General features: G+C 45.8%; 3 protein-coding genes across 3 annotated transcripts in view; 2 read left to right on the top strand and 1 right to left on the bottom strand.

The window, feature by feature from the left end:
- The window catches only part of MELLADRAFT_70094 (uncharacterized protein), a gene marked incomplete at both ends in the record, with an annotated part of 4,650 nt that extends 2,438 nt beyond the window's left edge, over window positions 1–2,212 (top strand). Inside the window, 2 exons of the mRNA XM_007419388.1 lie at window positions 455–700; window positions 948–2,212. Coding sequence (XP_007419450.1) covers window positions 455–700; window positions 948–2,212 — 1,511 coding nt within the window. The remainder of the gene's footprint in view (window positions 1–454; window positions 701–947) is intronic.
- Window positions 2,213–7,329: 5,117 nt separating this feature from the next.
- On the top strand, window positions 7,330–8,575 carry MELLADRAFT_86104 (uncharacterized protein; the record flags this gene model as incomplete). The annotated part of the gene is made up of 4 exons (XM_007419389.1): window positions 7,330–7,590; window positions 7,684–8,116; window positions 8,175–8,353; window positions 8,420–8,575. The coding sequence occupies 4 exons, from the start codon at window positions 7,330–7,332 to the stop codon at window positions 8,573–8,575; spliced, it is 1,029 nt and encodes a 342-aa protein (XP_007419451.1).
- A 1,707-nt stretch (window positions 8,576–10,282) lies between these two features.
- On the bottom strand, window positions 10,283–10,706 carry MELLADRAFT_29726 (uncharacterized protein; the record flags this gene model as incomplete). Its single annotated transcript, XM_007419385.1, has 2 exons — window positions 10,283–10,473; window positions 10,571–10,706. Coding segments are annotated over 2 exons (327 nt in total), but the record flags the coding sequence as incomplete, so codon positions are not given.
- Between the last annotated feature and the right edge of the window lie 1,373 nt (window positions 10,707–12,079).

Raw genomic sequence — 12,079 nt, 5'->3', positions numbered from 1 at the left:
CTCTTTCAAATTCTAGCCCAAGGAAGAATTTGAACGAGCCAATCTCATCCTTCTCCATCTATCCACTCTCCTCATTGATCCGTCCAGATTCTCACTCCAAGCAAGAATCTGGACGGATCAATCTCTTCTTTCCCCATTTCCATATTCTCTTTATTGTCTCGTTCAAATTCTTGCTTCAAGCGAGAATTTGAACGAGACAATCCCATCCTTCCTCATTTCTCTATTCTCAAGATCACATCGTTCAAATTCTCGCTTAAAGCGAGAATTTGAACGGAATTCGTTGAATCTTCCGCACTTTCATCTTCTCCTTATTGCTTCAATCTCTCTCCACTTTCTGCTTTGATACGTCAATGGATTGGATGATGTGGATGAACTCCTTCAAATTCTCATTTCACCCTTCATTAACGAATCGTTTCTATTGAGAATGGAGCTGACCTATCCTATTGCTTTGTAGCTCTGCTCATAGATCCTAGTCCCGAGGAGATCCTCGAGTTGAAGGCGAATCAGGACTCAATCACATCTTCTCAATTCAACTGGGGAGATGTACTTACTGTCCCTGCTGCGAATGTGATCCACGCTTGGGAGTACAATCTCGAGTCAGCCAAGGGGAAGCCCTCAGCAGCCGATTTGACTCTGCACCTCAACTATGTTCGTGCCCTGGTGCAAGATCGCGAAATGATGTACCTCAGGCTTCAATGCTGTGAGTTGTTTTCCACTCTGTATGTTTTTGTTTGGAGTTCATTCACTGATGACCATTGTACCTTAACGCAGCACCTCGATTGCTCCAGGTATCTTCAACCGATCCATATCTCGCACTGGACCGAGTGGACTGGTCCTTGATTTGACTAAGCTCTCAATATCCTTACTCTAATAAATCTGGCTTTTTCGGTCATTGCATTCGATGAGCTGTCGAACCAATCAACTCAAAGACTGGACCAACCATTCAGTTATCAAGAATAACATCAAGAACGCATTTTCAACTCTGCATGATATTCTTTCAGACAGCCTTAGGCTTATATCTTATGGAAACGAACATGAGACATTCAAGATTAGGACTGATGGTGAAGATGGTGTGGCTGAGTCATCTGTAGAAATGGGGAAGACCATCGCTTGGTTATTGAATCAATGTTACTCGGCCGGCTCTGACGATCAACCTGGTAGACGAAGTCGGTTAATTCCTTCGAATGTTAAATCTTTACAGAAGAAATTCTTTCACATCTTCCTGGGAATGAATTTGATTTATGAGAATGAGGTTCACAATGGACTTATCAAGAAAGCGGAACTTGCTAAGTTACGGATTCGTGATATCAGGCAAATGAAGTCTGATCATAAGACTAACTCGGTCTTGCATCAACTCTTCAACGATCGGAACAAGTTTTCGTCTGGCAACCTCAAATCGATTGCTGGCCCTTCTAAACCTGCTAAGACAATCACTTCAGTTTCTGGATCCCAATCATCTCAATCCGCGAATCCAAAAGTTGTCAAAGAGAAATTGGTTTCAGCAGATACTTCTAGAGATATATCAAATGTCAAGAAACAGTGCCTTCTAAACTTAGCTTTGTTCTTGTTGTATGGCACAGCAGGATTATTTCACGCTCTGCCCAATTATAAAGAGCAAAGTATGCCTGAAAGTGCGATGATTGTATTCTTGGCTTCGATTTTGGCGGATCGGCGATTCAACAAGTTCAACGAGTTACCTCACTCTTATGGTGACCAAGCATGGAATCGACTCGACAATTTGATGTTCACATCGCTCAAGCGGTTTTTGACCAATTCTGGCCAGTTCAACACTCGGATCAAATGGAACGAGATGACTAACCACTTTCACCAAGAATTCGAGGAGAAGAAGTTGGAAGCTTTGTTTATGTTGGATCTGTTAACTGAAACTCGCCGACCTGGTTTGACTATTGGTTTGGATGGCCTAGTTCTTGATCATGTCAACATTGACAATGTCAAATTGATGAAGATGAACGCTCCAGCTACTGAATCTTTCCGGGTGTTGTGGGGCCCGACCGAAGGTCCTCCTCAGCCAGTGACTGATCGAGGTCGAAATCTTTATCCTGACGTTTCTGGTGATAATAATCAGGTTTCTGAGAAGGCTCCTGTTGATGATGAGGTTTCGGATTCTGATAATTCAGGTGAGGATGGAGAAGTAGTTGATGGAGATGAACAAGGTGATGGTGAAGATGGATCTGATGTGGAGGAGGAGTGATATGGTTATTTTCTTTCTGGTTGTCCTTTCATGTTAGTGCTTGTTTAGCTACTATTATGCCTATATGCCCTCCTATGCTGTTGTATTCTTTCTATATAACTTCAAATTCTTATGATAACATTACTATCTGTTGATTCTTTGCAATACATGTGCCTGTGTTGCATATGGCCATTTTTATACATATTAATCTGTGTCCCTGGCTGTGTTGTGTTCACTTGAAGATTAGCAATTTCTCGCTTGTTGCGAGAATTTGCTTGATATGATTGATTCTAAAAGGGTGATCATTTGTGAAAGACGGTGGTATGGCTCACTTATCTCATTTTGGGCAATGTGTGATGTCATCTCTCTTTGCCAGCTTGATGCCCTGGGGCCAGCTTCAAGTGCAGACCTGGACTCATTGCTCAGAGTGGTGAAATGCTACTATGGTTCATTACGGTGGTGGTTACCTTTAGTTGTTGATGGTCGTGGTACACTGTCTTTGTGGGATATCAACAATTGATTGTGGTATCTTTTGTTGTTTGTAGTCTTCATGCTTGATTCGCCCGTATGTGCTTTTGTGTAAGTTGAAAGTTATAAGCAACATTAGCCTGGCATGCAATATACAAGTCTGTGGTCCGTGTCACTCATGAATTAGGTCTGGCAACTAATGTACCACTTGTCACATATTCAATCTGTAACCTGCATTACTGCATCTTGAACAATATAGAATGTGTGGCACTCAGAGGGGCTGGAAGACTTTGTCCGCAGTGACTGCGGCGCAGTACTGCGCCGCAGCCATTTGTGGTTATCATCACATACATAGGTTTCAGATTATTCCACACTGGATCTCGGATCTACTGACTTTCTTCTTTGGTTTCCTCTACATTCCTCACACCTGTAATTTTTTCGTAATTCCCCATTGGTCACTCATCATATCTATATTCATACGTTCTTGGCACTCAACTGTTGACTTTGAAGATTGAAAGTAGGGCGCCTGGTGGATTCCACCTATCTGTCACCCATCTTTACACACAGTGTCACTCATCTGTACAATCACTGTCACGCGTGTGACATGGGAAGCGTAGAGGGGTCTATTGCGTAAGTTCAAATGTCCTTCATTCTGTGTGTATCAAACTGTGTCCCAATTCTCGCTTTCGGCGAGAAATTGAACGTTGGATGTACTTGATGTGCAGGTAGCAACCTCGTGCAAATTCTCGCTTTTGGCGAGATTTTGAACGGGGTTGTTGTGGGTGTTGGGTCTTGATCCTGCTGATATTCACCTGATGGGAACCCCTTTTGGCTGACTTTATAATCTTGCCAACACTTGGTTCAATGTCAGCCTGGGGCGCAATGTAGATCGTTGTGTCTGTGTACACCAGGGCTGTAGGGAGTCATTCAAGAGGAAAAGTGACCTGGATGAACATCGGCGGATTGTGCATCAAATGCAGGTGTCCGTAACTCATCTTGGATCAATTCATCAGGTACCCAGGGATCCAGAAGGTGTATTTTGATGTCCCATTGGTCTATGTGTCTATTACAGTGAAAATCCTAGATATCTTTTAGGTCATTGCAAGACTTGCACGGGCGTCGGCCCTGCGATTAGGCCAATAGTGTCTGAAGTGCAGGACGATGCACTTGTGGTTCCTTGCGGAGATCAGATAGAAGGTGTGTTGCTCAGTAACCTGTCCACTATTGAAGATGTTGCCTGATGTTGAATGATTATTTAGTACATGATATCCTCAACAAGTACCATCTTGCGTGGAACAAGTCTTGTAGCCTTCTGATATGTGTCCAGTGTCATGTTGGTGTGCATGTGTCTGAGGTGTGGGGTCATTGTTCAAAGTGTCAACCGTCATTCAGTTACACCAAGGATGAGGTGAAGAGGGATTTGGTTGAATACGTAGATATGATTGGTGGAGATGTGTTTCCGCCCAATTATCAGCCTGATAAGCCTTGTGAAGCTATTCAGGGGTTAATTTGCTATAATGGATACACTTGTACACTGTGTAACTTAACGTGGCCTTCTCGTAAAACTATCAACAATCACTTCTCTCTCAAACATTCACTAGGTACTGTCTTTCCAGTGTATCTAAGTCCTTTTTATGTGGTTGTTCACTGGACTGATCAGACGTGTCCCTCCCAGAACTTCCGAATGAGGATACTCGCAAACTCCACCGGTGTCGTGATAAGTGTCAAACTTTCTATGGACACAATCGAACAAAGTTTTTTGCTGTGCTTCCGCATATACCACTGTCTGAAGTGGGAGACGTTCCGGTTTCACCACCTCCATCACACTCTGAAGGCCAGGAGGCTCCTTCCAAAGCTGTACAAATATTGATTGAAAAGTTGGAGGCTGAAGCAGCTGGGGTCAAGGATCATGGAGCAGATACATCATTAGAGAAGGAGCAGTCAAACTGGATATATGTGACTGGTATACATACTTATATTCAACTTATGGTTGAGTCTGGTAAAACTAAAGAGGAGCTGGTTATTCAAGGAGAAGGGTATGAGCGAGTGGAGGTCATGGTGCGGTATATTGCAGCTTGGATAGATAAAACCATGAAGAGGCTGCATGAGACTGGCCAGCTAGTGAAGCGTATGTGTATGGCGGAGACAAGGTTGGTTGGTTGTGTCACTGATGATTTGAATAGGGCTGATGTGTGTGTACTGCTTTTAGTGAGATGGAAGACAACAAAGGGTTGATGCCACTTCAAGAGAAATCCTCTGTGGTCAAGTATGCTCGGATTTTGGCTTCATTCATGTGGTATTTGATTACTCAGGCTCAGGATCCGGTGGACGTAGATTATCAACTTTACAATGTCACAAAAGAGGCCATTTTATGTCTGCGGGACATAGCAGCACCGATGAAGCTTCTTCCTCCTGTCCCAGGGGAATCCAAGGAGGTTGACTTTAGTAGAATCACTGACAATCCTTTGGGGAAGCAAGTATCCAAGGTGCTGTGTTCAGTGTTTCAAGTTGCGACCGGCGGTTGGAGCAAGCAGTACCAAACACCCCCTACGCAGTTCCTGGCATTCTCGACATTGAAAGCGGATGGATCTTATCACAACTCTAGTCTATTAACTCATTTGATGGCTGCCTTGCAGTATGGAACACGTCTGGCCTTTGCTGAACAATACCTGGATACCCCTCGAGAGGCGTTCAACCCTGCTGCGAATCCTCTGGAGCCGGTCAAGGACGACCGGTCTATGTTTGAATTTTTGAGGAAGAATGGACCTGGCCCTTTCAACTACGTACGGCAGCTCATGCACCTAGTTAGTACTTTTGTGTTGTCTGAAGCACTCCCAGATACGACATACTGGGCTGATGCAGCACAAGAGACGCTAGAGGTTGAAAACAAAAGGGTGACTATTAGTGGGATCAGAAATTGTATTCACCTTCAACAAAAGATGGCAGACTCTGACTTGGCCAAGCTTGTCCAGGGCTTTAAGATGCCAGCTTTTGACCTAAGCCTATACAAGGAGGAGCCTCATAGCAGGAAGCCTTTCACAAACTTTTTGGATCATTCGGGTGATGAGCATCGAAAGTATGGGCATCATTTGTTGAAGGAGTGGGTGAGGCGGAAAGATGTGCATGGGTTGTTGGCCAATACGTGGAAGACTGATCTGAAGGAGGAGATGTATATTTATGATGCTGGGTTATGGAAAAAGTCTGCCATGCTAGATTGGTTGGATTTGTTTGATAAGCTTCAAGAAAGATTGTACTTTTTATACCATGTGGCATCTGGTCAACCGCTGCGAGGAACAGAAGAAATGACGATGTTGGTGGTGAATACACGGGTCAATCAAAGAAACATCTACCTGCGGTCAGGGCGCTTTGTCTTCCTCATGTGGTATCACAAGAGTCAAAACATCACTGGTAAAAACAAGCCTCGTATGACCTTCCTCCCGAAACGACACAGTTCCCTTTGGTTCTACTACCTTGCATTCCTACGGCCAACTGCAATGTGAGTAATTGATCAGTATATATATCTTCTTTTGCTGACATGGCATGAATCAGGTTTTTTTTGAAAGCCCTAGATTGGAAGGAGATAGCGACTCACATGGCCACTCAGCTCTGGGTGCACACCAGCAAAGGACCTCTGGAATCATCACACTTTACAAATATCCTGAGGCGCAAGTTTGCAGAGGGTGGCGTAGCACAGTTAGGAATTTCTGCTTGGAGACATGTCTCTGTGGCTATTGTGGATGCCCATATCAAAGACCATGTGGATGTATTAGAGTCTGGCAAAAGTGCCATCATTGACTGTCAAAGAGGCCATAACAGTTCAACTGCAAATGCTTTGTATGGGGGGACTGGGGGATATGATGTTGATCGGGAGTCTGAGAAACGGTACAAAGCGGCTAGTGAGGCCATGCACCGGTATTGGGAAGTGAGTCAGAAGAATGCATGTCTGGCTGAGGTTGCACACTGACCAATATTGCATTCTTCAGATTGATGGGCCAGTCCACACAGGTTTTGCCCCTCCAGCTGTTGAGAAGATTATTCCTGCAGGTGAACTTCTGGAAGATGCACTGGAGAAATTCACTGGCCAACGTCAGTCAGGCACTCGGACACCATTCCAAGCCGATTGGTTGACTATGGTCTTGGATCGGAACTACGACATGCTAGTGGTGGCCAGAACCGGAGGTGGTAAATCTCTAGCATACATGCTCCCTCCTTTGGTCGAGCACACTGGCATCACTGTGGTTGTTCAACCGCTGACTGCTCTTGTAGCGGAAACAAGTGATATGCTCAAAGAGAAGGGCATCAAGCATGTGGTGTATGATTCTGGAAGTGATTGTGTGATTGAAAAATGGCATTGAGTGATAGTGTGCACAACTGATCAGGCTGCCAGCGAAAAATTCTATAGTATTCTGCAACGGCACAAGGTGAATCGTGTCATCATTGACAAAGCGCATTGCTATGAGGATGATGTCAACTACCGAAGGTACTCGACTGGCGTAGCTCGGCTTTGACAACTCTGTGTGCCGTTTATTTTTATGACTGCCACTATGCAAGTAGGCCATGAAGAATACCTTTACCGGCTATTTTGTATCACCAATGTCAAAGAATTTTGAGAACCTACTGGACGGCCAGAACTACGTTTTCATACGGTTAGGAATTGCAAGTGGGAGGCTATGATAGCTCAGGTTGGAGAAGTTGTGACCCAAAGTGGGTTGGCTGACTGTGACCGCAACATATTATTTATTGAAAACAAGAAGGAATGCAACAATGCCGAGGCAGACCTGCAGAAATTATATCCGGATTTACCCATTACCAAGTACTACTCGAACCTAACTGACGGGGAAGGAGCTGCCAATGTGAAGCGGTGGAGGACGACACCCAAGTGCTTGATGATTGCAACTAGTGGTTTTGGAGCTGGTATCAACTACAAGCATGTTAGGAATGTGATGATATTTGGTTTACCTGAGGATGACAAGGAGATCAACAAGTGCTTTCAAGAGGCAGGCTGAGCTGGACGAGATCAACAGGCAGCGGACGTGTGGTTGTTTGAAACTGGCAAGCCTGAGGAGGGGAGCTTTGCTGAGAAGGTGATGGACTCTAACCGATGCATACCTGGCACTTTCTCTGAACTGTTGGATGGAGAGCTACGTGACTGCAGGACTGTAGGCTGTACTCGAGTGTGTATGCACTGTGAAGGCCAGGTTGTCTATGAGTCAAAAAAGCGTAAGGCGGCTGACGACGTAGAGGACTCACTACCTGGTGAACGGCCAATGTATCTGTCGAATGTGAAGAGGGCACGGGGCCAAGTCAACATTGTTGATCAGATTGGTCTTGCCATTACAAATGTACGTCAACAGCTGACTGGACTTTGTGGCTACTGTTTAGCAAAGGACAAGGTGGAGCACCGTCATGTAGATGACAAGTGTGATAAGATTGTAGGTTGCTTACGATGCACTGGAGGTAAGTCCTCACTATCTATGTAAGATATGCAAGTGATCTGATTGAGTATTTTTTGTAGTTGGACATTGGACCTCGAGATGTCAAGCCCCCCAGCTATCCAAGGTCCTTGAAAGGAATGGCAATGCTGCCTTCCGACTGTGTCACTTCTGTGGTCTTGGAGATGGCCATGGTGATGACAGGTTCCACCATGAACCTATTGTTGGTACACTGAAGAAGTGTGATAGTGGACTACAAAATGTATGTGACCGGTTCTGCTGGTACTATTTTCACAATGAGAGGGATATGTTAGTGGGGATAGTCAAGATTGTCAAGACGCGTGAGATACGTGTTGGAGTTGACAAAGCCAGTGTGCATGCTTTCCAGCAATGGCTGGGATGCCCGTGGGCCAATATGGTTACCTTGTTTATTGTATTACGTGATGCACATTTATGCAAACTAGCGTCAGAATTTGTCGGATGAATTATTGTTGTTGTTGTTGTTTTATAGTTTGGTATATGGCCAGTGCATTCCAAAATGTCTTAATGCCCCCTTTGTCAAGCCAATCACAAGTAAATCCATATCAGCCTCCCCAACGATTTTGATTTTTCCACAAGGCGCTGTGGACTGCTGCAAGTGCCTAGCGCGCAAAATCTCGCTTTGGGCGAGATTGCGCGCGTCAGAAGGTCAAAATGCGCCTTCTCCAAGTATCTAGCGCGCAAAATCTTGCTTTGGGCGAGATTTTGCACGTCAGAAAGTCAAAATGCGCCTTCTCCAAGTATCTAGCGCGCAAAATCTTGCTTTGGGCGAGATTTTGCGGCCTAGGGCTTCAATATAGAGTGGCTAAGAGTGTCCAGCGCGCAAATTCTACCTTTTGTCGAGATTTTGCGCGCCACAGCTTCAGTATAGAGCGGCCAGGAGTGTCCGACGCGCAGAATCTCGCTTTGGGCGAGATTTTGCGCGCCAGACACTTGTATCAGCTGCACATTGACTTCCTGACACCCAAATTCTCGCATTGGGTGTCACATGTCCCATGAGGTGTTACATGACGTCGCCTCCCTATCTTTGGGGTGCCCCTGACGTTACAGCTGATTGGCCCTGCTTCCAGGTTGATTACAAGATGTGATACAGGAGCATGTGGGTGTGGTTTTTGAGGTTGGCAGTCTGTTTGAAATTGACCATGTACATGCAGCTCCCTCGTCATGTAGATGTATGTGGACTGTCATGTGTGTAAGTGGTCTATAATCGTGGTTATATGTCGCAGTGGTCATACCTACCCTGTCGAAGACAGGGAGCTAGAGCAACTCACGCTTCACATACTTAAATAAGTACCACTTGTAGCTACCTGCTGCTACTGGGTAGCTAACCGTAGCTAACCGTAGCTAACCGTAGTAAACCGTAGCTAACCAAAACTACTGGGTAGCTAAGGCTGCCTAACAGTGGTACCAGGTTTGACTGATGAGAAATATCCCAAATGTGGGGTTGGTTTTTGGCATTCTGCCTAAAACACCAAGCGATGGCCAGACATGCGGGGTATGTATAGTATGGAATTTGGTCTGACTGGTGCTAAGTGTTTCCAAAAATGGACTTGTATTTGCAAATATGTCTGCATAATAATTTCCACCACCTATATCATTAACAGCAGTGTTTGATCACTCCACCCATTTTGAGGTATAACAGGGCGTTTGTTGTGTTAGAGAGGTAGAGCCCTGGTGGCATGGTAAGGGTGTCACAAGTAGTTATTTCAGGCCATGGGTCACTGTGTGTTGTCCTTAAGCAGTGGTACTGGTGATTAGACATGTTGCCACTTTGATAACGCAGTGGGTTGTGTAATCACCCCTATTCCCGGTGTTCTGTAAGTGGGGTTAGATATGCGTGCAACACCGCCCCAGACATCCGTGTGGTCGCTCAGCTATCCGTGCCCAGGGTAAGTTGTGGTATCTAAGTTTTGTGTACCCAGGGAGTAAATGGACCTGGTCATAATGTAACCTGTGGATCTTGTAATGCCCGTGGATCTGGGAATGCGTTGCCCATGTGGGCCTGGGTGTAAGCTGAATTGGGTTACTGTTTTGGACATGTAAGCAGTAAGGTGTGTGACCCGTAGAACATGTGACCCGTACGACATGTAACCCGTGGGAGGGGGAACCCGTTGCGCGTGTATCCCATTGTGCGTGTGTTGGGCGTGTAACCCGTTGGTTGTGTAACCCGTTGGTTGTGGAACCCGTGGGACATGTAACCAGTGGGACATGTAACCCGTGGGACATGTAAGCCGTTGGTCGTGTATGCCGTTGGTTGTGTAACCCGTGGGTCGTGTAACCCGTAACACAAGTGACCCGTGGGTCGTGTAACCCGTAACACAAGTGACCCGTGGGTCGTGTAGCCTGTAACACAAGTCACCCGTGGGTCAGGTAACCCGTGGGGCGTGTAACCCGTTGGCCGTGTAACCCGTTGGCCGTGTAACCCGTTAGGCGTAGTAACCGGTTAGGCGTGTAACCCGTGGGCCGTGTAACCCGTGGGCCGTGTAACCCGTTGGCTGTGTAACCCGTGGAGCGTGTAACCCATGGAGCGTGTAACCCGTTGGCCGTGTAACCCGTGGAGCGTGTAAACCTAGCACCCGCCCCCCTGCCCGGAGGGCGGGGGGATTGTACCAAGTGTACGCTTTTTGGCAGGAGCGTACACTTTTGGGCGTCCCGGAGCCCGGAGCCCCTGAAAAGGTGTACGCTTTTGCACAATGGGCCAAAAAAAAAAATCCAAGGGCCGCCAAAAATGCATTTTGGTGGCCTTCAGCAGCACAAAGGAACCAGGCAAGGCCGCCAAAAAATTAAAAAGGCGGCCCATCTGGTAATCAACCTCATGATGCAAGAAAGACAGTTTCAATGAGGCCGCCATTTTTCATTTTCGGCGGCCTCCCAATCTGGTCATAATGATCAAACATGACATTTGTGAGGCCACCTTTTTTTGTTTTCGGCGGCCATCCAAAATGTGCTTAGGTAAATAAAACCCCACCTTCCACATTGCAGCTATGTTAATTGCTCTATGTATCACACATTCCTGGAGCATCACTTTTGAATTCTAGCGGGTCAGGCCTATCCTCACGCTGAGGAGTGCCCATATGAGGTCCAGTGCCATATATCACAATGCAATGACTTAATTTTTCCACGATACCATATTAACCAGTGCTGGACGTCAGAATGTGAGCTTCTAACACACTATAAGCATATCCTAAACACATATGCTTGTCAGGAGTTATATACCCAACCCCGATATACAACTGAAAGTATAAACCTGGGTGCCTTCCCAGTTAGTATAACCAAGGAAATTGTAACTCCAAATACAACCTCTGAAGGTACAATTAGGATGAGTATAACCTTGAAAAGTCCCATTGGAATGGTTACAAGCCAATTTTTTTGAGAGATGATGTGACAAAATGAAGGTGTGGGGGGTTAGTGTAACCAAAGTGGGCAGCGACCCAAAGCAGACCCGCTAGAGCGGCACCCAAGACTCACCCAAAAGTAGAACTCAGGGAGAGATCAGAATATCGGGAAAATCAGAGTGTAAGCCACAGTGGAATACTCAAGGGCAGCCCCAATGGCAACCCCAAAAGCCAATCATTGTGCATAAAGCAGTGGACACTAATTGAATGGAGAGTGCATTTGGGAGAGAAGGGGGAGGAAAGTGGTGGATATGTATGTATATGTGTGTGGATGGAAGATTGGTGAGGTGAATGAATTGTAGGTCAGTGATTGTATAAGTTGTAGAAAGGACAGTAGGCAGTGATTAAAAGGGTGGCAGTGTAATAGAATGGAAGGAATGAGAAGGAATAAAGAATGCATAGGTGTGAACAAGATTGCAAACGGGTTGATAAGTCGCGAGCAAATATGAAGAATGAAGTCGCTTATAAAGACCTCTGTTGCATGTTATGAGTTGAGGTTTTGCCCCATGAGGAGTGAAGACATGGGCCATCTGTGCAGGTTACGTGACTACGTA

Source organism: Melampsora larici-populina (genome assembly GCF_000204055.1).
Source record: "Melampsora larici-populina 98AG31 unplaced genomic scaffold MELLAscaffold_174, whole genome shotgun sequence".
NCBI lineage: Eukaryota > Fungi > Basidiomycota > Pucciniomycetes > Pucciniales > Melampsoraceae > Melampsora > Melampsora laricis-populina.
This window is presented reverse-complemented; position numbering and strand designations above follow the sequence as displayed.